Source organism: Parasteatoda tepidariorum, chromosome 4, assembly GCF_982258835.1.
Source record: "Parasteatoda tepidariorum strain Cologne lab strain chromosome 4, Ptep-v5.0, whole genome shotgun sequence".
NCBI classification, from domain to species: domain Eukaryota; kingdom Metazoa; phylum Arthropoda; class Arachnida; order Araneae; family Theridiidae; genus Parasteatoda; species Parasteatoda tepidariorum.
Genome location: NC_141758.1, coordinates 56,069,379 through 56,097,271, shown reverse-complemented (window position 1 = coordinate 56,097,271; position 27,893 = coordinate 56,069,379). Strand labels below are relative to the sequence as shown.

Genomic DNA, 27,893 nt, shown 5'->3' with positions numbered 1-27,893 from the left:
TTTTAAAAAATAAAACACATTTAATTTAATTATTTGTAAAAGTATAAAGGATATTCACACTCAACATAAAGTTTAGGATTTTAATTAATTTGGAAAAAAATTAATAATTTGTAAAGTAGGGCCAGTAAAAAACTATAGTCATCAGACCAACAAAAACTCTTTTCAAGATAGAAGAGTTTGCCATTCTATATTTCGCGTTATGACTTTTAAAAAAATTAATTGAGCATTTCAAACAACCTAAACATCCAATTTATGCCAATGCTTCCTGCAATATTTTTATTTAATAGGGACTAAACTATTTTAAGAAATGCAGAAAAGCGCTTAATAATTTTAGTGTACTTTCTACCATCCCTTAATGCCCTGAAATATCCGTAAACAGGATGATTATTTCACTTTCAAGCGCGAACTTTTTACTTGGTGTTACGACTAAGACTAAAGCGAATCGTAAAATAAAAGAAGAATGCATCGGACTAAAACAATGAAACTCGTATTCCGGTACAACAGACGACAGTATGAAGGATAATAATTACGCTCTTTTCTCGCTTATTTCGTGCTGAGCTATAAAAAAAATATTTCTTACCTCCAACTTCTTGAAGGTAGATTTCAGCATTTTCGTAGAAAGAAGAAACTGCATGTTACTAAGCTGAATATTTACGCATAATTTCTGTGAAGTTATCGGTATACTGAGAAATATTTCAGAATTTTGGATTATGATTCATTGAAATGGTGAGTGACTCACTTCTTTTTTTTTATTTTAATCCAATGAGGTACTGTAAAAGGAATATTTTGGTAAAAGTTCGAGGAAATGATTTTATTTTTAAGAGTTTATATTACCCCTCTCTACCCTAATAATAATAATCATTATGCCTTTTTGTCAGGACAATTTCACCTTTGTAAAAATATCCTTTCATTTTTATTGTTTATCCATTACCCTTTTATCTTTTCAAAGTTGTCGGATTTATTTTCTTTTTGAAAAAATATCGAAAAAACATGCTGGTGCATTTTACAATGAAGCCTCTCGGGAACGTCGCTACATAGAGGTGGTCTTTCTTGGAGGTTTCACTGTAATTGCATATTCTGAAAAATAATTGATCGAGTATACAGTTTCGAGTGCTCAAGTTGGCTAGGTAAAATATTTTGTACGCATATTTTTGGCGATTTTGCACACTAAGCCAGCCTTGATCGCATTACTCTATACAAAAGTCCAGGAATTTCTTAAGATTAATACTACTGTAAAATGTAGTCTCTTGAGTAGCAGAGAATAAGAGGTATAAATAAGCTTTATTAGAAAGTCACGGTAGCTTTCTTCTCACTCGCTATGACATCACGACATATTACCCAAAATCTAATATTTGTTTTAAAAAAAAAGTCATTTGCTTTGAATGACAGAATGATCAGGGGATAGTATGTTTTCATCTAAAATTGGTATAGTCTGACTATCTAAAGAACTCCTCCCAGAGATAGTCTGCTGCACTGCCGTTGACTATGGTTACGAGGTTGAATTATTCCGAGTAAAGAAGTAAGGTGAATATTTAGGGCAAGTTTTGTCAGGAGTTGGTAAGAGCAGTATTAAGAGCTGCCCTCATCATTTCTACCGTACATGCTTGCAGTAAGCTTTGTTTTTACTGTAAAAAGTATTTCCTTTGGATAGCGCTCTATTTGAGAAAAATTAGAATCCTTATGTTTAACGTATTTGGAAAATTACAATCAGCGGCTTTTAAGTTGCGTAGATTAATTGGGTATACTATAGCCTACGTCACAGATCGTGTTATTCCTACTAAATTTAACTAATAAACAGCATTTTCTGCGAACCTGATTTCTAGCAACAAGTAAAAGCATCAAACGAAGTGTCTTGTTATAAGTCGCTACTCGCCAGGTTGGAATTGTATTAGTCTAGTTCCTTTGGCAATAATTTATATTGTTGTTTTACCGAAATTTATGAATTTAGTAAGCATATTTAAAACTCAGTTTATTAATTAAACTAAAAGGTAAATGTTATTCCTAGTAAGTGGAAGTAGTTGTGCTTTTTTCATATTATACCCAATTGTGTGGATTAATTATGAACTTAATTCAGCTCTTAAATAAAATAAATATTACAGTATTCCGTAATATAAATTTATAACTAAATATAACTTTATAACTAAATATAACTGTATAACTAAAATATAACTGCATTTTTATTTTTAATTATTTTTGCAAAATGATCTACAAGAAATAGTTTCCTAACTGGAAAAATAACGCTTTGTCAAAACATTAACTGTTTAAATTTCAATTATGGAAATTCAACAAGAACTAATAAAATAAAATTAAAGTTATCTATCTATTCAACCATGGAAATATTGCTGAAATTCTGACAACACAAATTAAAGTATGTATAGTTAATATTTCTTTTGGTGACTTCAACTTCTAACTCATATTATGGTAATTTTAGTAACATGAACTTGAACCAGAATACAAGGCATATAACAATAAATGTATAAGGTGCTTTGAATATGTAGTATGGTGATATTAGGATACTTATCGTTTCGGACTCAGTAAAATCCAATTGCACCTGTATTGTTGCATTAGGTTTTAATAACTACAGAACTTATAACGGCAATACCACAGCAGTATTTAATATCACATTCAATTAAGCATCGTAATGATAGTATGCTGTTCTTTTACGGCATTTGAAATAAGTACTGATATTAGTTCAAAATTTAATATAAAAATGTTAGTGTCGTTGCTAATTATTATTTGAATTGATCATTGCTAATTACTTTATTTGGTAATAAGCACAAAATAAAATTTGAAAAAATAAGATCTGTATTAAAAAGATAAATTAATTGAGAAAAGGTAAACGTAGTTGTACGGGAGAGCATAAAATAATGTTTAATTAATTTTTGTAACAGGTTCTACTGATGTTATGTTAATGGGTGTTTTTTAATGCGTGATAAATATGCTAATATTAGTGCCAAGATATCTAGCATAAGTATTATGAAAATAGATTTTTTGTGGTCCACCGAAAGGCATAAGTACCGGAGGAAATTTTTAATTATGGTAATGCTTTACTATCAGAAGTGGACAGTCCAAATCTTTCTTGTATCTTTATGCCAAATGATACTAAATATAGTTAATCTTTAGCTTGATGATATCAACTTCTAAAAACATGTTTTTCGTAAATTAATATCGTCAATGCGCCGGGGATTTGTTGCGCTTTATGTCAGATTATCATTATGTCAATGTTCTCGCTTATAATTATCCCACTATTGTATTGATATATTTTGCTCTAGCTATATATCAATACAATAGTGGGACAATGTCGCTTTTTTTTCAATGTTAACAATTTTTATATTTTTGTTTAAATTTCAAAATTATTTAATCATTTTTCTTAATAGGTTTTTTTCCTTTGAAAAAGAAATCGTTTCCTTTCTTATTTCTTTCCTTTTTTTTGTATTTTCATCTTATAATGTGGGTTCTATATATTTCAGCTTATGCGAAGTTAATAAATCTTACTGAATATTAACTTAAATTCTTAATTTTTCTATTTTTCTGCGAAAAAAAGTGTTTCCTTTCTTATTGCTTTACTTTTTTTTGTGTATATATATATATATATATATATGGGTCATTCTCACAAAAACAGTCATTTTCATGTCCCCATTATATTTTATGTTTGTTTTACAGCTTAGGAAAAAAGAAAATTCAGGGAAAGTGTCCTATATATATATATATATATATATATATATATATATATATATATATATATATATATATATATATATATATATATATATATATATATATATATATATATATATATATTATATAAACATGGAGATATTAGAAATATAAGTCCAGACTTGAGTCCCATTTATTTCTCTGACACATTAAATTTCTGTGAAATCCTGTGAAGCATAAAAAATATCTAAAGTCTCATGCATCAGCGATAAGAAAACTCTGACATAATTGACATAATGCGCAACAAATGATAATTAATAAAAAAAATTAATTCTTAAGTTTAATTGTGAAGGCATATCTCTTTCAGTTTGTGCATGACCTCTTAGTGTTGGTCATTACTGATTTGATTATTTACTTTGTTTCACTCCATACAATGAACGGGTACTCAGCTAGTTGTTTATAACAGATACTGCAAAAACTAAAAATAATTTTTAAAAAAAGGTTAAATAATTATAATTTTGAGATTCCGCTGAATAATAGATCAGTATTGAATTGTTCTACATGGAATGATGAATAAATTTTTGTTTCGTTCTATTTTGGTAAATTTTAGGTCTTAACCAATCACATTGTTATCTGTATGTAGTAATTCTCTTATTACATTAGATCCATAGCCTATTCTCCTTGGTCTATTGAAAACATGTCAAAGGTCATTATTTTTGGAAATACGAAGATCATTATAATAACAATTCAGTGGAGTAGTGCATGTTAGCGTTGTAAATTTTCTTCAATTTTTACTCATGTTGAATATTTATTTCATTTCTTAACTAACCAGTGAAACATGTGTTAAACGCTTTCTCCTTAACCTTTTTGAAAATAATACCGAGACTAGCTTGATAATTATTCATTATAATGCTTTTGTAATATTTAGTTGTGATGAAAGTTCTTTATCGAATACATCTCATTTTCGGATTTACGAATCATCGGATTTACCATTACTGGAATAAACCTACAACCTCTGAATATTCTGAAGCAGAGTTAAGTATTATCAAACACTAAAAATAAGTAAATAAATTTGAAAAAGAAAACAACTATTGGATACCTGCAAGTGATGTCATCGTACGTAGCTGAATACAAAAGCTGATACAAAAGCCAATCAAGTTCAACACACATGCCTGACGTCCCTTGCAGTTAAATCCGATTTAAATCACATGACTATCTGCATAATCAGTTAACTTATTCAAGTTGCGAGTACCCAATTACATATTTAAAAAAAATACGTGTTGCAGAAATCATTGTAATGAATTTATAATATTATCGAATATCTTTTTCTTTCGACAGTTAATTTAAAGGGAAGTTTTTGTTGCAAAATCTTGTCAAATACATTTTGAATTTTAACATTAAGTTTTAATAAATATTACAGCAAAATTATTAGCCAACTTTTTTAATTTAAGTAATAAATATAAATTAAGAATAATTTTAAAACATTATTTAAAAATTTTGCTTCTTGATAAAGCTTTGCTTCATTAAAATTTGCTTCCATATAAAAAACAAATCAATACCTCTGGGGATACTAACTTGGAGATTAATCGTTCTCTGGTTCAGGTCAAACTTACGATCTTCGGATGGATGAAGAGATCCGCCCGTTAAAACGGGCTGCGACGTGTGCGGCTGAAGTCTGATTCTTAGCCATAGGTGGTGCGATTAAAAAACAAGATACACATCCTCTGCCTTAAATTCACTTGATTTCACCTAGCAGGTTTGCTGGTATTAGCAAGTGACATTAAGAGCAACAACAAAGCAATTTATAATGAGAAACGTAATTTTATAATTTTGTCGCGTACTTATAAAAGTTCTGTATTGCGCAGAATCAAATTAAGCAACTTTTTCATTATTTTTAAAAATAATGGAATACAAATTAATGTAGATATATTTCAGCATTTTTTTAAAAAGTGAAAACTCTGTATAAAACTTTTGAAAGTTTTGTGTAATTTTATTAATTGTGTGAAAATTAAGCGTTAAAGAATTCACCATCTAATTCTGTTTGAAATGAAATAAATATTAATCATATCAACTGCAATTAATATTGTATTTACGAAAGAGCACTTTGCCATCATCTATACAATTATTTATAAATAAATAAAAGAGATACGAAGCTTTTTTTCTCATAAATATATTATCCCTAATGGATATGATAAATAAGAAAAATTAATTGAAATACAAAATATCAAACTATGTTTTATAAAGTTGATTAAAAAATAATTCTGTTTTAACTATACTTTAGTCTAATAATAACAGAAAAACACAGGGCACAACACCTTCAAAAGTCGTGGTTTGGGAATTTTGGTGGTGATAAGATAGAAATTGAATATTGATGTGCTTAAAATGTTTCATTTTTGTATGGATAAAAAGCAAATTATTTTTTTCCTTTTTAGTCTACTTCAATAACGTAGTTTTAAAGTTTAGATTTTTTTCCATTATTTTCTTTATTTTTCTTAACTGTCTATTAGTTTCTTAACAGAAAGTCGACAAAAATTCGGTAGGTGATGAAGGGGCAAAAAGTTTTGGCATTTCGGAAATAACTATAATTTGTATTGACATCTCACATAGATCTTTAATCGAAATTTGTGATAAAGTGACTAATGATAAAGTGAAATTTGTGACTAATGATAAAGTGGTCAAAATTTTGTTCCGATGAGCTCTTTATGAAGATAAATTTCATTGGCAGGAAACGATAAATTTCAATTAGATAAATTTCATTGGAATTAGATAAATTTCAGTCCAGGAAACGATGCGCAGTAGTTAATCATAAATGTGTAGTATCAATTCGAACCCTTCAGCTGTTTAGAAACTGGTCAAACTTTTAATTGACAACAAATTCTACTTGGTGCTAGTGCAACAATAAAATCTATAAAATTTAGCCAGAAAATGTTTGAAAGTTGTATTATCGTCGAGTTATGGTTAAAGTATGAGCATTCTAGATAGCAGGAATTTCGATAAACGTATTTAATCGTCACAGACCCGAAAGCAAGTTAAGAAAAGGTAGTAATTAGAAAAAGTTATTAAGTATTAAAGAAATAGTAATAAACGAAAAATAACAATTATTGATTCAAAATGTTTCTTTCAGTCTTAGAGTAAGTATTAGATTGGGAAGCCGCTGTCATTTCTGTGATAACTTATACTTGTTAAACTACAAAAATTGTCATTTGACTGTGTTGTTTTCTTCTGCTTTGTCAAACTTCCAATTTATGGCATTATTATCGATGAGCTAAGTATAAGGGAGATATAAGGCCAAACAGTAACACAGTATATTAGTTATATATATACATACATAGTAACGTAAAGGGCCATTTGGTGGGTCCTCTAATTGGCCTATAATTATTTCCTCTGGTTGTAGTTGCTGTAGTTCATTTACGTCGCAACTAGAGCTGCACAATGGGCTATTGGCGACGGTTTGGGAAACATCCCTGAGGATGATCCGAAGACATGCCATCACAATTTTGATCCTCTGCAGAGGGAATGGCACACCCGCTTCAGTAGCCCGACGACCTGCACGCGAAGTCGAACACTTTACGGTAGAACAGTTTAACGAGGACCAATACCGCACATCCTCGGTCCCTACGCAGACTGATCCAAGTGGTCACCCACCTGCACACTGACAGCAGCCAGTGATGCTTGACTTCAGGTGATCTGCTGGGAACCGTGTCTTAACGATCAGTCCACTGCGGGACTACTTCCTCTGGTAGGGTACACTAATACGTGGCCTAGTATGAATATTACAGGTCAAATATTAAGGGGAGTTATAGGACCAAGTAGTAATACAAAATATTAACCTCGAATTTCCTCATTTTAACGCTATTCAACACACTAATATGCATATAAATACATAGTAACCCACATTGTCCTCTAATAGGCCTATAATTATTTCCTCCAGTAGGGTGTAATAGTACCCTGTAATATAATACGTGACCCAGTATGAATAGAATCCTAATATATAAAGCGTATATATTTATAGTTAAAAACCGTTAAACTTTTCTTTATATTCCATGATAACCAAGAATAATATACTTTGGGGGGGGGGGTGAATTTGTGCCAACTTTTGGTTCAGTGTTGATCAATAATGATGGCAAAGACCTGGATAAAAATAAACTAAAGTTAACAATGCCTGTTCTGACGTCATAATACCAGTGTACGAAATAGCTCGATTTAATATTGAAACAATTACAGAGAGTAAGGGTAAACTATATACCAAGAACTAGTTATGTAGTACTCTGTTGTTCAATAGTTATAGCAAACCTTTCCCTAAGTAATTCCTCCCAAATGTCGCACAGGTATCAAACTATGTTATCAAAATGAAGTAGAACATTTTAAAAATGATAGGTGGTCGTTTCTATATTTTAAAATGAAACTATTTTGATTATACTTTCAATCGAAATTTTAAGTAGCCATAATTCTGTTGGACCGAATGCTATAATTTCAACATTATATCATCAGATCATTTTTGAAAGTTATAAGAAATATCGTTTTAGAAAATTAAAAAAAAATTCTGAAATTAAATTTGTATTGCATTACTAAGGTGCTTGTGTACGAGCCCGTCGATCATCTTTGGAATACTTAAAAAAACGGCAAACGGCATGATTTTTCGGTAACATTGATAAACTATAACCAAATTCGTGGTTATACTTTTAAGGTGTATCCTTAAAATAGATTTCTGTTGTTGTTGTTAAACTTATAATGAATTAAATGTATTTTTATGTTTAGTTATTTTTGCAAGCAAACTGTGCCCCAAATTTTCTTTAATTGAATGCTCTAAAAAATTAGTTTCAGCATATTTTTAAATATTTGTTTTAATTCCCATTAAGTATGCACTTGTTATGATACGAAACGATTTGGAGTCAATTTAGCGGAATTTGCACCAACTTTCTTAGCCGACGTGATTTTACACATTACCTTAATGAATTGCGGAATTTCGACAATAAAAAAATGTGTTAATTAAATAAAGAGGAAAACTTATTAATTTCGAAAATATTGTTATTCATTAGAAAAATATATAATCTTTTGCGTGAAAAAAATTATTCCTTTAAATAAAATTAACATCGAGCTTTTGGGACCGATTTGAAGGCGTGCTTTTTACTTATGCTTAAGTACCACTAAAATTTCTTTTCAGACAATCATTTCGGTAAAATATTTATTCTGTTGTATCTTAATCTATATTCAGAGAAGTGGCCGAAAGGAAACAATGCCTGACGCGGTACTTTGCATATTTAAAGACAAGTGCCATGGTGTCACATCGTCTGATATCATTTCAAAATACGAGTCATTATCGTCTGTTTAAGCTTTTCTTTGTAGCAATGATCGGTTTCGAAAAAGCGCTGCATTTCTGTGTGTTGGGTGGCAGCATCAAATGAAAGCGATATTGTGTGTAACGTGAAAATTTTCGATTAATGCTTTTTATATTTTTGAAAATGGTGTTAATTGGGACTAATATTTGTAAGTCAATTATTCTATATATTATATATTTATAAGCATGCATATCTTTCCGTTTCTTCTTGATAAAGTAAAAGATCTAGTAATATTTCTAATAAGACTTTCGAATGCTTCTTATGTGCTCAAGATTCTACCAGTACTGTTGTTAATTGTAATCTATTGATATATGTGAATCATTCTTATTTCCATTATGCTTCTATTTTAGTTAACTCTTTTTTTATGCAACAATTGTATATAGGAGAGTCCTTATGTTCGAATGGTAACTCTTTTTGATTATGTAAGTCAATATATAATTTAATATAAACCCTGATTTATTGCCTTTTTTTTATTTTAATAATTGAATTGTTGAGAGTTGGTGATTTTCAATTATATATAAACCGATCTAACCGAAAAAATAAGTCTTATTTAAATTCCAACTAGAGATATTCCCATTTATATTTCTGCATTTACAGCAGCAACTATTCTTAAGTTAACATAAGTTTCCATATTTCAACCATTTGTGTAGTTATAAGGACTGAAGGCAAAAATAACAGGGAAATTTAAGGGAGTGAAAAAAATTAAGAATGTTTCAAATATCACATCATATATTGAAGATAAAAGCATAATGTATATATATGTGTCCTAATCAAAAATACTAATAATTAACAGCTTACTTATTTTAGTTAATAATCGTTCGAATTATTACGATTCCTTTCAATTTACTCCAGTTTAAGTACTAAATTAAGTACTTTATTTACATGAGTTTATCTTTTAATACCTAATATCGTTTGGGTTATTCTAAACACTTAAAGTAAGTATAATATATAAGGATTCGATATTATATACTGGAAGATGATAATATATAGTACAGTCTTGCGTATACGAGATAAATTGCTGACCATATAACTGAGAGCTAAATTTCGTAATTTTTCATCTCGGTAGATATTTCTTTGCAAAAATTATAATTTGGAAGAATTAAATTCTGAAATGAGTTGAGTTTTAATACAGATTTTAACAGAACTGATTCTTTAGCACTGATAATTATTGGCTTAACATTAATGCATTTGTTTATTAAATGTAATATTAATTACACTGGAGAAACAAATTTCTATTACATTTATGCAAATACTTGATATTGTCTAATTCGTGAGTAAAGATCCTAAAGTTACAGATTGTTAAGTCTGTTTTTCGTCGAAATGCATAAGTTTAAAAAATTCTGCAGAAACTAATTTTTTGATAAAATTAAAAATAGTTTTGTCTTAAGGGATCAATTCGTGTTAGGGCCGATATAAGAAATGACAGTACTCAATGAACACCTGGCGTTTTTAGGTAAAGTATTAAATGCAATAATTATATTTCTATTATTAGGCATTCCACAGAATAATATTACATTCTCTTTTAGTACTAAATCCGCACTTATACTAAGTTCTAACTCGTAGCATCAAACATGACTGTGTTTTTACTTTTCCAATCAATATATTTGCTATAGAACAGAGAAGTGATTTTAAAATGCGAATAATGGAATGCAATTTAATGCTCGCAAATTATATTCCGGTAGTAAGTATATTATCCAATTGTAATTATCATTCATTACCATTACTATTATTATATGTGATGATAATAATAATTATTTTTAATTACAGTTATTATCAATTGTAATTATCATTCATTACCATTACTATTATTATATGTGATGATAATAATAATTATTATTAATCACAATTATTATCAATTGTAATTATCATCAATTATTATAACATCAATTATGAATAATCATAAATATTATCAATTTCAATGATAGTGATCATCAATTATGATAATCATTATTTGTAATGATTTTCATAATCATATTCATAACATTAGCATTAATCATGAATAATCATAATTATTATCAATTTGAATGATAATGATTATCAATTACGATAATCATTATGTAGCTATCATTATTTGTAACGATAGCTACAATTGGTTGCTTCCAATTCGAGTAGTGAAGTAATTATGCTTAACCATGGGATTTAGATCAGATTTATTTGAATACCTGTAAACGTCGTCAAGCGTGTGCGTCGTTTGTGTATTAAAAAAGAAATTCTTAAAATTTCAAATTGGAGGAAAATTCTAATTGTAAAAGTTGCAAAAACAGTAAAATTCACTATACGAAAACAAAATTTAAATCCTTAACTCACAAAGGACAACACATGTTATAAAGAACTCAACGTGTCGCCGGCGAATTTTTATTGTTCCTACTTGACATTAAAATATCTTTACTATTGTCCTCTATTTTTGGAGGAAAAAGAATTGAAAATCGGACATTTGTAATAAGCTAAACACGCTTCGCGTCGTAAAACTATGCTTCTAAAAGTGATCTAAAACGGATGATATATTTTTATTCATATTATTCCAATGGTTAGGCTTAACTGATTCTTATTACTTTTAAAGGAAAGAATAGTTTCGTATATTATGCATGCATGATTATTACAATTTATCCTGCAAGCAAGTTTAGAAAAACGAAAATCTATGTTTTTCTCTGTTTATCATAATAGTTATAGTGAAATATTAAATGTAATCACATGATTATAGGTACAGAAGAAATAATGAAATCAACATTAGCTTTGGCAGTATTTTTGGTAATGAATGCCAACGGTTGTTGCAAGGAATCGGGTAAGTTTGTTTCAAGTCATTCTGAAGATAATTTTCAAAATTTAAAAGAATTATATGCAAGTATATTCTTATATGACACAACTGTTAAATAGCATTTTAAACTGGCGAACATGCGCATATACGAAAAGCAAATGTTACTCAAAAATAATCAATTTCATGTGCAGTTTACGTGATATGAATAGTTTATTTATCTCCGTGATCCTCGACAATGCAAGTTTAATTTTTTTCTGATAGCTAAAAGCAGAATTCATCATGACATTGTAACTAATCAAGTTAATTTATCGTCAATCAGAATTTTAAAAAATATCTAGAGCACATAAATTTTAATTGGAGCTCTATGCCGAATAAAAGCTATGATCATTTTCGGCCATTAGAAGCAAAATTTATTGTGATAAGGATAAGCTGTTCTAAAAGCACACTTATCAGCGATATCCAAATGGAATTTATCATAAATCGAAATTTTGACCACTTTAATGCTTAGTTAGGATACTATAATATTAGCCTTTATGTTAAATAACATCACAAATTAAATGCCAATTTTCTTCCAATCAATAAAACCAAAATTTGTTACTTGTATAGATCTGAAAAAAAGTTTTAATAATATTTTAATATTTAACTTAGTAATTATCGAAAACATTTTGAATTTTAAGGCATACAAATTTTTAAACCATTTTCAAAAATGTAATTTTTAATGGTAAAATGCAAAATTTGAACGAAATTGGTCGAATAGATTCTGATTTATTTTGAAGAGTTGTAGATTTGAAATTTGATTTCTCAGGAACTACTCAACTGATTTTGTTTAAATGTTGTAATTTACTTTTTAAAATTACATTCTTTAAAATTATGTAAAATTTGAAAGCCTTACTCTTCAAATTTTTTCTATTACTATTAAATAAAATATTAAAAATTAATAAATGATTATTAAAAATTATTTCTTACATGGAGTATATTTCAATAAAAGAATTTTGTAATTGTATACAAAAAGATAGATTCGCTTGAAATGTTCTTGAGATACAGTGAAATGCGCCAAAAAGTGAAATTAACTTTAAAGAGGCTAAAAATTTCGATTGCTCTAATGATTAAACTATGAAATCATATTTTATGAATTACAGCTAGCCCCCATATTTTAAGGGGCAAAAATACGAAGTCTTCGAATAAGAATTACGTTTATTGAAAGAAATACGTTTTGTACCTGATTTTGTTTTACTTAAAGTATAGTTTGCATTAATTATTTTGATTAGGCGTTCGAATCATTAATTCGTAGCAAGTGAAAATCCAATAATAAGATCAAAAGATATTCAGGGTGCTCACTTTTTTGCCTAATGTTTACACTCTTAACATATTTGTGCCTTAGTGTCCCTTAAAAATAAAGGTTCAATTTTTTTTCAATAGAGAAAGAATGGTAGCACAATTACGAGGATTTGTTAAGCAGACATTAAAAGTTTTGTCTGTCACAATATATATCTGCCATAATATATATGTCATGTATGTCTGCCATAATATATTAACTCTTTGCTTTCGGCTGGTACAGCAAGTGGACCCGAATGGCCCCGTAAGCAAAAGGTTAAAAATATAAGTATTTATATTTGGATCTGAAAACAAAGCACAGTGCTTTATAGCTAAATTGGTGATTAACCGAAAGAACTATCTATTTGTTGTAAATAAATAAGGACTAGCATTTTTTACGTATGTAGATACCGTAAACCGGGGCGAGTCTACCCATTTTAGTTTTATTTAATTTTCACTATTTTAAATTGCAAATACCGATGGAGGACTTAGTTCAGACTCTAAGGAAGATGGCGCTGTAGTAGTTTGATCCGTTTTTATTTATTTGGTGTCTTTTTAACCGACCTGTTCAAACGTCTTTTGAGAGATTTGTACTGAAAATCAGCAAACTTTTAGTTGGTGCTCCGTAAGTATATTATTATTATTACTATTTTCACTTTGGTTAAGTGATAAACTTATCTAAGACTAAGATTACATTAATTTTATATGAAAAAAAACAAAAAGAATGTAAGTTTTGCTGCTGTAAACAAAAAGTCAGAATTCGCGGGGCGAGTCTACTCATTCGTATTTAGTTTTAATAAAGCATAATAATATAATTTAGAACTACATTTATATTAAAATTAAGTCATTTTAAATGAATTTAAGTATATTATTTTAGTTCTGCATTGATAAATTTATCATTAATAAGAAAATTTATAGGTTAAATATAAATGTAAATATAAAATTTGTTTATTTTACCCATTTTTTAAATTTCTATATTACAAAATTAACTTTTTTTATTTAATGCAAGTTAAATAAATTATTATTTATAAATTATTATTACCTCCCAAAAGAATGGGAAAAGGATTTTTCATGATTCCCAATGTTTGAATTTCGATTTTGTTAATAATCTTTAATTATTATTATTTACTAATTATTTAATTGTAAATTTATATTAATTTTAATTTATTTTTATCAACAATAATCAGAAAAAAATTTTATTTTATAATGTTTATGATTATAAAAACAAAACTGTGATCAAAATGTGATAATCGATCAAATACTCAATTTGTGTTATTTTATGAATAAAAAAATGGAATATATAATAAAGTTATGAATTTTACTTCATAAATATCCTATATAGTAACTAAAATAGCAATTTAATAGTAAAATTTGATTATTTACAATGTCAACATTCATTTTAGTAGAATGGGTAGACTCGCCCCATACGAGAGATTTGTCAGCAGTTCTATATAGTAGTTTTTTCTTGTTTTTCATTAATGTGTTCATATGCAACAGTAATTCTAGTATTCATTCTCGATAGATTTTTTCGTATTATTTTCATCAACTCGTGATAACGATGAAGATTCCAAAAATACTTAAATTTATTAATAGTGATCTTTCGAACGTTACTATTACTTAAGTTTTAAGAAACAGTTTAAAAAAAACAGTCAAATTAAACAGATACTTAACATTTCTGATTTTGTTGAGATTTTCATAAAGTGTCCTTTATGTAAGACGCATGGTTTTTCTTGTCAGAAAAATTATTTTTTTTTAAGGTTTGAAAGACAAAACTGAAAGTCGTATGATATTTTGAGAAACTCTAACTTTGAGATTGATTGAGTGTGTACAGAACGTTTTGTACCACGCAAAGAACCACGGTATTGATATTTATTCTGTGTTGTGATAACTAATTTATGGATAACTCATGGTGCAAAACTCAGAAATCATTCAAGATTCTTCGAAAGAATTTTTTTTCGAAAATTTTGACAGTCATTATTGGAAATGCTAATTAATAGGGATAATAAAGAGTGAGTATTTAAATTAATAAATTAAATAAAAATGCAACTTTTGCTACGGTTTTATATTTTAAGTGCACATAACATTTCAGTACAAAAATAATCATTATGGAGCAAGATCATGAAGTGCGAGGTTGGATTGCCTGAGTACAATACAAATATAAGTTTTCACACGATTTTATTAAGTCATCCAATAAAAACAAATTATAATCGGCATCTTTGAAAACTATTGACCAATTTTTTTAAGAATCAGACAGGGTTAAATACTTGAAATTTTTTATCTTGTTGAAACTTATAGAATTTTTTTAAATTCTAAACTACTATTCGACGCATGATTTTTAATTTTTTTAAAGAAATTTCTTCCCGTTTTGAGTGGTCAAAACTGACAATAAACGAAAAATTTATACATATTTTAATGTACTACACATACTAATAAATTAAACTTTAGAAAAGAGCAAAGTATGAATGGGAACATTTGGCGTGACCTTAAAATTGACCTTGCATTTTTCCATAAATTTCAAGGCTGTTAACTGCTTTCAGCAGCAATGAAAAAAACACAGCATGAAATTTACTGAAAAAAAGGCTTTTACTATAACCGGGAAAAGATCTGTAATAAAGAGAAATTAGATTTTGCTAGTTCTAACTCGTAATCTTTATATCGAATTTTTTAAAACATATAAAATACTCAAAAGTGAATTAAAAAAAACAAGTTTCCAGTTTCCAATTTGAACGGCTATATGATATAAGGTTATCGTTCAAACGTAAATTCAAATTCTTAAGTGAAATTAATTAAACAGAATGTAAAAATGAAAACAACCTTAAATACATTAATACGTTATCGTTGTATGTTGCTAACAAGTAAAAATACTTTCGTATTTATTACTTCTTATTCTGTTTAAGTTTTAATTTTCAATTACAGTTGATTTTATTTCAAGCACTGTCCTTTAATTTCGTATTTAAAAATAATTAAATTTTCTTACATAAAATTATACTAATTAAATATTTTATACACAAAATATTGTCACAAAAAATATTGATGTTTAAGGGAAAATGATGAATGATAAGCGTGATTAGTGAGCAAAGTGAGCTGGGCAAAGCAGATTTGTTAAAGAAACAATTTAAGTTTTAAAAGCATCCATATTTTAATTCCAACAAAGCTCTTATTGTTTAGTATCCTTGTTCGAACAATTTTAAATAGGCAATTTAAAATTAAAAGCACCTTTATTTAAACTCCAACGAGAGTCAATGTTTATTCAATTCCAACTATTAGTTCACACTCTTCCTATATAGATTTATATATCTTGATAAAATTTTAAATTGTTAATAAAATACTTTTTATTTATCCACTCAAGTTCAAATACATTTTTTTAAACTTGCAGAGGATGATAAGGCAGTTTTTTCAAACATTAATTCTCATTAATTAAATTTAAAATAATTAATCTATTTTGCTACTCAATATTATTATTCTGTCATACTTATATACATATTTATATTAATTGTAATGATTTAATAAAAAGTAAGTAAAATAAAATTTTACTTGTTGACCTAAGAAGGGTAGTAGTTTTTACTTTAAAATTAGACTAAATAGTATTTTTTATGTTACTTATTTGTCTGGTGTGATCATCCATTTATTAAAACACAATTAAACACATATCTGCATTTAAAACTTAGCAATGATCTTAATATTTCTAACCTCAATACGGAAATTTTTAAAATACGATTAAAAATAAAAAACTTTATTCCGCAGAATGAATCTCTTGAAAAATTTACAAATTAAAAATTTCTGTTAAATTCTCTAATGAAAAATTCAAAAGTCTGACTTTGAGGTGAACTTTTGAATTGAAATATAACATGTCAACTTCATAGATGTTATTTCCATCCTATGTCCACAAATCTACTTATAAACAAACACACAAGCAGACGTATTAATGTATTTCTTAGAATTTTGCTTCTAATGTATTTTTGATTCATTCATTTTTTTGTAGCATTGTTAGGCAAGTATATATTGAAAACATCTGTTGCTTTATCATTTGTCTAGAATCCATTGTTCACATTGGAAAAAAAATTACCAAAATATATCATTTATATCCAAATGTCATAAAAATACTTTAAATTTTGGGATGATTGTTCAGTAGGATCATTTTTTAGTGGTTTTGACTAGCGCGATCTCTAATAACGTGGGCATAATAATGTGCCACTTTCTACTTCTTTGACGTAATAGAAACTAGTTTCAAAACCTTTGCTTTCCTTACAGTAAGTAAATAAAAAAAAATTGTATTTTAAAATTATGTAATGTCAATAATAATTGTATTTATTTTAGAAATTATTATGTCATGTTATACTAATTATAACATTGGTTTATTATATGAGCAATATGAGTATTATATGACATATTTGGTAATTAATATGTCATTAATATGTCTTTATTGGAATTGTAAAATTAATTTTGAAATAAAATTTTTAATCTTCCAAAATAAAATATTCAATAATTAATATATATATTGTTATTTAGTAAATATATTGCTATATCAATAGCTGAAATTAACAGCCCGCTAATAGAAATATTAAAATCTGATGTTAAAGCTAATTAATCTTACAATTTAAGTTAATTTCAATGCTTATATATATAATTATTGTTTATCTTGAGTAAAAACTCGAAAACAATACTGCTATCATTTTTTATAGTTCAGAATCAAAAATTAAAAATAATAATTAACCACGATTTTGATTTATATATATATATATATATATTTGAATACAATAACTGAATATCTTTAAAAAACGTTTAGTTCCTGTTTTTCTTTCTTTAGTTGAAAACCACACATATATGAAGCAACAAATAATTCAATAAAACAGATTGAGAACACAAAAATTTCTTAAACTATATATTATATTTTAATAATAATTAAAAATTCGAAATAATAGCATTAGAATGAAAATATAGGGAGTTCAGAATAAAAAATGAACTATTATGAATAACTTTTGATCTAATGATCGGATCTTGAGGTTCTAGGACTCAATCTTAAAGGTGCGAAAGGATGATCTCAAATATGCTAATTATCTAGTGGAAACGATATTTTAAGTTACGAAATCAGACACAAAAACGTACTTTCTGTAAATAAACAAACCTTTTTTTTCCGACGAATTTGGATTCTTGACCTCCAAGAAACAGAGGGGTAGCCGCAATCTGGGAAATATGGTCCAAATAGCTTGATCAGGAGAGCACTCCAAATTTTGAACCCCTTAATGTTAATTTTACTTTTTGTTTTTACTTTTGAAGAAAATTTAAAAAAAAATTTCCCACTTCTATAAAACTAGTGTATTCAAAATTATTCCATGCAAAAATGAACTTTTGATAAGCGTTATATATTTTTAATTATTTTATTTAATAATAGTTGAAAAAATTGAAATAGTGAGTTATACAATTTTTTTCATCATTTTTAGTATGTAATTTTACCTAACAAAATACAAGATTTGAGCAAAGTTCTAGAAAAATTGAATTTTAAAAACATGATTATTTTTTTTTTTTAATATTCCATTTCTCTGAAATTATTTGACCAATTTCTCTCATATTTTATATTTTGTAATATAAAATTACATTATTTAAAATGATGTAAAAATTGTATACCTTACAGTTCAAAATTATTTTAATTATTATTAAATAAAATAATAAAAAATAATAATGAAACAATAAAAATTTGAAAAGTTATCTTTTGCATGAAATTATCTTTAGATAAACAAATTTTATCACTGCGTGCAAAAATTGTTTAATTCGCTTAAAAAGTTCTGGTGATATGGCAAAATACGCAGAAAGTAAAATTAACATTAAAGGGTCCAACGTTAGACCGCTCACCTGGCCTAACTATTGGGAACATATTTCTCAGATTGCGGCTACCCCCTATATTTCGGGGGTCAAAACTCTTAATCCGACGAAAATAAGGTATGTTTACTAGAAAAAAAGTATGTTTTTTTGTCTGATTTCGCAACTTAAAATATCGACTGCACTAATTAGTTAGCATATTTGATGTCACCCCTTCAAACCATTAAATCCTAGAACGTAAGGATCCCATCATTAGATCAAAAGTTATTTAAAGTAAATAAAGTTTATCCATTTATTTACTTTTTTTCACATTGTACATGAATTAGTAATATAGAGTTCTCATTTTTCACAATCTAATAAATTATATCTTTTTCAGGAAAATAACATATTAATCAATTATATAATTTACTTACAATTGATACAATAATACATATAAAACATGAAATACTATAAACGGTAATCATATTTCAATTATTTTTTACAGCTTTTAGGAAATTAATTTTAATATAAAAATTTTTTTAATACAAATTATCTCAAATTTTAGATCTGAAAGACTTAAATTTTTCATCGTTTGAATTCTGAATAATTTTAATTATAAATTGTAATTTTATTTATTGCTTTAATAATTTAGATACTTGACTTGATGTAAGGAACTATCAAACATAAATAATTTATGAACAAAATTTCTTTAGATAGAACGAATATTAATAGATTATAGAATTGATAAAAGTTCAAATTAAAAACCTAAGAAGGAAAACATATATACATTAGTATTATAACGTTACTGACTTGCACAGTCTAATAAATTACTTCCTTTTTAGAAAAATGACCAATAAATCAAACACACAATTCAAAAGAATACATGATATATTGTATATAATAATACTACTACTTCAATTATCATTCACAGCTTATAAAAAATTAATTTAGTACATTATATTTTTTCGTACGTATTATCTCTGATTTTAGAACTTGAAGGTTTATAACTTTCATCGTTTACATTCAAATTAAGTATATTAAGTTTAAAATACATTGCAATTTTATTCATTGTTCCAGCAATTTGCATACATAATGTAAACAACTTTTAAACATACTTGCAGCAATTAAGAATAAGCGAATTCTCAGTAAATCGATGTTAAGAAAAAATAATTACAGAATAATTATAGAAAAAACTATTGTTTTTTAAAATAATGACTTGATTATAAGTAACATTCATACAGGGTACAAACTAAAAACAAAACACCCTAACTTTTGATCGTATAGTCGGATTTCTACGAATTAATATGTTATCTTAATGGCAGATAGAGTTATCCTTAAATTACTATTTAAATTGTGCAAAATTATATTTTAAGTTACAAAATTCGACACAAAAACTTGCTTCTTATGAGTAAACATTCAGTAATTTTCAGTCGATTTAGATTTAAAATCCTTTAAATATGGGGTAAGGTCGCAAACTGAAAAATGTAGTACAAATTGTTTAGTGAAGAGTTCGGTTGAAAGTTTCGGGCTCTTTAAAGTTACTTTTAATAACTAATTAAGACATCTAACACGTACATCTCTAACCATTAAGAGGAAATCTATATATAAAAATCCGGTCATAAAATCTTAAAAGCAATAGTTATTTCAGTGTTCCGTTTTCTTTTTTTTTTAGCTTTGTACATTATGACGGAACATATTATTCGTTTAAATTATGCAAAATTAAGTTAAGTTTTAATACATTTTCTAACATTTTGCAAAAACAAGTAGTTCATTAATATATATATATATATATATATATATATATATATATATATATATATATATATATATATATATATATATATATATATATATATATATATATATATATATATATTTATAATACATAATCGCAAATAAAATATTGCTGTACTACCTTTAGAAAAACTTTGTATTCTAGAAAATTCAAACAACGTCGCAATCTTTCTTTATTTTGATTTGGTTCGAGCGATTAAATAATGTGATACGCATCTCAATGTCTATTTCTGTCCAGTTTAAAGTACGCTAGATTCATGAACGAGGAGTCTTAACGACCGAGCGGTCTCACCATTCACTCAAACGTTTTTCATCATGGAGGTAGCTGGTTCGAATCTCGCTTTTACCTTGAATGTACCTTTTTGATTTGATATCTGTTCTCCAACTTGATCTGTGTTTATAAGTCATACTTCGTAATTAACTCAAGATTGTATATGTATGAATTTAGCAATAAATGAAGAAAGGTATCAGGAACGGTATCTGAGTTATCTCTCTGTAACTCTGAAAGCTCATTAGTTTACGTCTTAAAATTATTTTAAAACTTCTGCGTTTACAAATGAAAATCATATGTGCCCCCCGTAAATGTGGAAAGACTATTTTACTAGACTCCGACAAAGAGAAAAAGCAATAAGAAAAATCTCGAGGAAGTTGAGAGATTGGAGCTTCGTTCCAGGTTCGTTGCCCGAAATCACTTTAAAAATATCGCCGCAGATGTAAAATAATACCTAACCATACCAGTAAAGTAAATTACTGGTAACAGGCCAATGGCTCCGAACAGCCTGTGTCAGGGATCTAATTTCACATCAGATAGATCCTTAGTTCGCAGCCTCAACAAGTCATAGATGTTCTTTCATTCTCTGTATTATCTGTCTTTACTGCGGGAGCAACGTTGTTCCGCCCAATATGGTGCCCCTGAAAGAGTGGCCAACAAATCTGTCCTATTGATGCATGAATAACGAGTGTCAATCGGGTGGGCATTGGAAAAAAAGTAGATCGAGGACATTACCTAATTGTTTATTTTATTTATTTTCATTTATTGTTACTCGTACGTTTGCAAACTTGTGCGGTCAAGTTGAAGACTAGATAGATTAGAAGGGCCTCATAAAGTTACATCCAGGGTTAAAGCAGAATTCGAACCAGCTTCCTCTACACTTGAGAGCACTTGGATTAAAGGCAAGACCACTCGGCCTGCGAGTAGTAGTAGTAGTTTATTTACGTCACACTAGAGCTGCACAATGGGCTATTGGCGACGGTCAGGGAAACATCCCTGAGGATGATCCGAAGACATACCATTCACAATTTTGATCCTCTGCAGAGGGGATGGCACCCCTGCTTCGGTAGCCCGTCGACCTGCACGCGAAGTCGAGCACTTTACGGTAGAACAGTTTAACGAGGACCAATACTGCACACCCTGGGTCCCTACGCAGGCTGATTCAAATGGTCACTTATCCACACACTGACCGCAGTCAGTGAGGCTTGACTTCGGAGATCTGATGGGAACCGTGTCTTAACGATCAGTCCACTGCAGGACTCGGACAGCGAGTAATTAGCACTCATCAAAACGTTTGTTTTCAACACAAAGAATTCCAGTGGATTTTTAAGTGCTGATTAGTAAGATATCGAAATTTCGATTGCAAGATTTCCCACACACACATGAAAATAAAGTAATGAAAACGTAGTAAAAAATGTGTAAAATGGAGAAAATTGATAAGTGCAGTGCTGAAAATAAAAAATAAAATACTTAATCGTATTTTTAGTGATTAAATTTATCCAGTCTTAATTGATTAATGGGCTTACCTCAATTAATTTTTTTACTTCGTGCAGATGAAATTTTAAGTTACGAAATCAAACGCAAAAACGTATTTCCTCGGGAAAAACATTTACGGAATATTCGGATTCTTTGTCCTCAAAGCATGACGGATAGCCACAATAAAAATACTGGAAATCTGGAAAATACTGACTGTCCCAATAGTTAAAGCTGGGAAGCTGTCGGAATGTAATGCTAATTTTAATTTATGAGTATTTTGCTACATCAATGAAATTATTAAGAAAATCTAAATACTTTTCTAACAAATTTGCAAAAAAATTTTTTCCAAATAGTTTTTAATAAAAAATATTTTTTTTCATATTTTGTTATTAATATTCTACCAAACTTAATGACATTCAGAAAATTTTTGAATAGTAAAATACATATAGATTAAGATAATTTTAAGCAGCTAGCTTAATTTTAACTCACTAAATTGGAAATTCGAAATGAATTCGAATTATTAGTATCGTTCGAATTCGAAACGATTTAATAGTTCTTGAGAAATGAAAATTTCAAATGTAGTAATTTAAAAACACCTAATTTGATATGAAATAAAAATGTATATATTTTACTGTGGAAACATTTTTTTAAACTTATTTAATAAAAAAAGAACATATAAATAATTCGTTTTGCACGGAATTATCTTCGATCGAGCAATTCGTATAACGTCATGCAAAATTCTTTTAAATCGTATAAAAAGTTCTAGATAAGTAGCAAAATGCGAAAAATGTGATATTAAGGTTTAATATGTGCCAAAACTTTTGACCGTTTTCCATTTTAACAATTTAAACCGTATTTTATAGATTGTGGTTAGCAATCATATTTTGAAGATCAATAATCCAAATCCATCAAAATGCCGATTTGTTTATTCAGAGATTGTTTTGTAGTGTGAAAACTAAGATTCTTTTTAGCATGAAAAATCCGTTAATAAAATCAAAAGTGTTTGTTCTTATATTTTATTTTATTTTGTGCGCTTAAAATCCTAAGTGAGGTATAATGATTTGAAGCACTACTGGAAATTACTGGATGTGCACAGCCAGTAATTTCTTAAACAATTCAAAACAATTAATATTTCTTAAAAACAGAACATGATAGGAAAAGTTTTGGTTACCTGAACTTTTACAAGTATTTAATCAAATATGAAAACAAAACAATATTTCTGCTATCTGTATTTAAATAATGTTATCACGAATTTATTAAATTATTACTTATTGTTTATTTTTCTTACTCAGTTCTTAAAATGAAAGAAGCCTTCATGTAAAGTCTTAGAAAAACTGGATAATAGAACAACATTCAGAAATTCATTACTCTTTTAACTTTATCGCTTTTAAGGTAAAAACATAAAACTTGAAAGCATAGTATTTAACAGGATATTTAAAAAGAATCTTTTGTTCCTTATTTTAAGCTGTAAAAATAAATGGTCAAGTCTTCCGTTATATAGTTCTTCTGAAACTGAAAGTTCTTTTCATAATTCCAGCGAAAAGCCATGAAATCTTAGTTTCCTTTAAAACTTTTGCTTTGGAATATTTTTGGATGCAAAGTTTTTCGTAATAGACTTTTCAAAAATGCTTTGGAGAATATTTTCTGAAAGAATTTAATTGTGGTCTTAAAAATTTTTGCCGTTTATTAGATTATTTTTCGTACGGAATGAAGATAATATTAGTAGTGCTATTTATTAACGCTATTTATTATCCATTATTTATTATCCATTCATGCTATTTATTATCCATTATTTATTATCCATTAGTGCTATTTATTATCCATTATTTTCGTTAAAAAAACATTTGAATTTAAAAGCTTTTTCCTCACTCCAGTTTACTTGGGTGTGCTAGCATCAATATTAATTAAATTAGATGCAAAATTTCATACCAATTCATGCAGCTGGCAGTACCAAAACTGTTAATTTTTATATAATTATGGATCAAAAAACCCTGATTACTTGATCTTTATACCCTAAAATACAGTTTCCAATACATTGGATAATATTTGGTATAATCTTTTATCACTTAAAAATATTACTTTGGGATTTGATTTTTCTATTTGATTGCTTTTAAAAACGTATTTTCTGTGTAAGAATATAATTTGTTTCACCCTTGCTTTATAAAATATTTGATCGAATAAGAAATTGTAAGAAATATCACACCTGATTACCCCTTGATTTTACTAGTAAATAGATAATAGATAAAAACAATAAGTGATTCTGCATGCGGTAATGACAACACAGGAACGAAGAATAAAAAATTATCACAAAATTTTTTCTCAGTGAAAATGATATCACACGTGAATTTTTTTTTTTTTTTTTTTTTTTTGATTTTTACTTCTAAATGGCTGATAGACAAAAACAACATAAGATTCTACTTATATTGATAACTGATTGATATAGAAAGAAGAAACAGAATTGCTATAAAAAAATTACTTTTCTGGATGAAAATGATACCACAAGTGATTTCTCCTTGATTTTACCTTAAAATGGTTAATAGACAGAAACAACACTCAATTCTACTTATATTAATGGTAGTTGGCACTATAAAGGATAAAAAAAAAAATTAACTGTAAAAAATTACTTTTCTGGATGAAAATAATACCAGAAGTAATTTCCCCTTGGTCGCATAGCTAAATGGCTGATCAAAATCAATTTGTGATTTTGCTTGATATCATGCTGCCATCCAGCTCTTAACAAATACATAAACGTCTAAATAAGAAAATATAATCCCGCAGTGGACTGATCGTTAATACACGGTTCCCAGCAGATCACCGAAGTCAAGCATCACTGGCTACGGTCAGTGTGCGGGTGGGTGACCACTTGGATCAGCCTGCGTAGGGACCGAGGGTGTACAGTATGGGTCCTCGTTAAACTGTTCTACCGTAAAGTGCTCGACTTCGCGTGCAGGTCATCGGGCTACCGAAGCGGGGGTACCATCCCCTCTGCAGAGGATCAAAATTGTGATGGCATGTCTTCGGATCATCCTCCGGTATGTGTCCCAGATCGTCGCCAATAGCCCATTGTGCAGCTCTAGTGCGACGTAAATTAACAACAACAAGAAAAATATAGAATTAGTTAAACCTTTTATACAGTCAATCCTACCATGTTTTTCACAGGTTTCTGTAAAACAGTTTTATTTTCTACTATGAGGTAATAACTTTATTTTATAACTTTCATTCATAACATTTTAATTTATGGTTTTGCAAAAAAATATTCATGAGGTCTTTTTTATAGAAAATTTCAGTGAGCTTAAAATTTTGTAATGCTTGATATAATTTCACATTCTCCAGGTAAATGATGCAATATTTTCATTCAATATTTCCAGGTAAATTCACAATATTTTCATCCAAAATACAATAATAAACCATTTTAGTTCATAAAAATAATATATATAAAAAAATTAAACAAAAAATAATGGTTTGAACATGATTTTTTTTAAGTAAGACTTTTAAAGAAGAAAAGGAAATTTTTTATCAAGGATTTATTCCAAAATATGACGCTACGTTTTAATTCAATCTTTCAAAAGCTTCATTTTTCTTAAGGAATATTTTACACATGAAAAAATTGATTTGGTTTTATAAATATTAAAATTTCAAACCATTCTAATTTCTTTTCATGATACTAAAAAAAAACTTACTTTGTGTATTTTATATATTTTTTGTTAATTTATGATCCAACCTCTAATATTGCTGATGATTTTAAGAAATGATTTTGCAGAGTAATTTGTTTTCTTTTCATATCCATGTATAATTAAGATAAAATGTTAGTGCTTCGTAAAACTATACAAAAGATTTACTTTATAAGGTTATATTTTAGTTTCTGATTTCAACTTGTATGATTTTGGAAATACATTGTTTTCTTTTATGCCAGATCATGAGGTCAGCTTCCTGACCACTATACAGTCCAATCGGCTTTTTATTAGCTTATTTTGTTATCTTAGAAGTTGGTTTTTGCGTTTTGGCGAGTATTTTAGAGCTATTAAATTTAATTATTAAAAATACTGACAGGTGATTTATTTTATATACATATATATCGATGAAAAGAAATGTTAGCATTAGTGAGGTTGGATAACCATGGGGGAGAAGAACAGGAAGATGAAAACCACGAAAACCTCTTGGTGGCAACGGAACTTTAACCCATGATCCGTCTACCACTGAGGCTATTTTATGTCAGCACTGTGGTCGGTGCGAGGCTGGTGCAGAATTCGAACCCGGTTTAACCTCATTGGAAGGCGAATGCTCTATCTCTTGAGCCACCACGGCTCCAGCTAAAAGATAGAAATAATTTTCCTAGTTTTCCCACTGTTAGCCTGACGGCAAGGGGACCGTTACATGTTTAGACATCGAGGAAGGTTCCTTTTACAGGCTATTTCCTGTTTCCATAGCAGCAAACTGCCTTAGGTGGAGGGAAATTCTTTTTATAGACAAACTATGCCCGTATTTATGCATCATTTACGTTGTGTTGCTTTATTTTAATTCGTAAAAGGACTTAATTTATTATGTTAATTCTTGATGTTGTTATTAATTACAATTTTTTCTTTAGACTTTGACGCCTACAAGCACGAAGAAACGTCCAATCTAACAACGGAGGATGAAATGTTCATCAACTTCATGCGACCTCAGCGATTCACTCCTGGGACACTGTTGGGACTTCTGGTGGCCTCCATAGTTGTGATTATCGGCTCTTTTCTAGTACTTTGGAGAGTGTGTTGCGATGTTGAAATAAGACTGGAAGGCATGGAACCTTTACGCAGCATTTCTCAGACTGTATCTGACGAAAGATCACCCCCAAGGCCAAACGACAACAGATCTGTGTCAACACAATCTTTGCTAGGACATAGCTGTAGATCTAGTGTTTTAGAAATAGCTTGAAGGTTTGGTTCAGAGTATTCTGAACCGCAATTCCTTTCTCGGAAGCTGCGAATTTTACGCTTCTTGAATGTTCAAAAAAGTGCCTAAATAGTTTTAAGTTGATGTGTGCTATACGAGTATTAGCAATTGAGTTGAGAGGCATTATGCTGGAAAAGCAAAATAGAAGTTTGGTTTGGAAACCAAGCCTGCATTCAGGTTTTGTGAAATATAACTAGCTAAATGTCATGTGAATGTTAATTATGTACGTAAGCATGGATGAAATGTGCAAATAACAGTCTACTATAGCAAAAATGCTAAGAGGATGTGTTTTAACTCTTCATTTAAGCTATTAGATATTTACTAGTTGCTTACAAATATTTTTGCAATTTAACACACTTATTGTAAGTGAACTTTCTATAAATGTTTTCTTTCATGTGGACTGAAAGTGTTATTGATTAAGCCTTTATGTGAGTGTGAAATGTGAAATCATTACCTTTATGTGAGTGCAATATTTTTGTTACGATTTCGACGAAATTTGAGTTTAAATTATAAATTATACACTTGTGGATATTTTGTGTAATACATGTTTTATGCAAAA

At 28.4% G+C, this 27,893-nt stretch overlaps 1 protein-coding gene and 1 long non-coding RNA gene across 3 annotated transcripts in view; one reads left to right on the top strand and one right to left on the bottom strand.

Annotated features, from left to right (window-relative positions):
• LOC107454720 (uncharacterized) overlaps positions 1-20,857 on the bottom strand; it is a 57,305-nt gene extending 36,448 nt beyond the window's left edge. The window contains exon 1 of the long non-coding RNA XR_001585490.4: positions 20,777-20,857. This is a non-coding gene — a long non-coding RNA (uncharacterized LOC107454720). The remainder of the gene's footprint in view (positions 1-20,776) is intronic.
• LOC107454718 (uncharacterized) lies at positions 589-27,893 on the top strand. Of its 2 annotated transcripts, none has more exons than XM_016071994.4 (3): positions 589-726; positions 11,698-11,778; positions 26,988-27,893. In XM_016071994.4, the coding sequence occupies exons 2-3, from the start codon at positions 11,712-11,714 to the stop codon at positions 27,314-27,316; spliced, it is 396 nt and encodes a 131-aa protein (XP_015927480.1). In that variant the 5' UTR covers positions 589-726; positions 11,698-11,711; the 3' UTR covers positions 27,317-27,893. The 2 variants fall into 2 exon arrangements, with proteins under 2 accessions (XP_015927480.1, XP_015927479.1); XM_016071993.4 differs by lacking the exon at positions 589-726 and adding an exon at positions 8,996-9,144.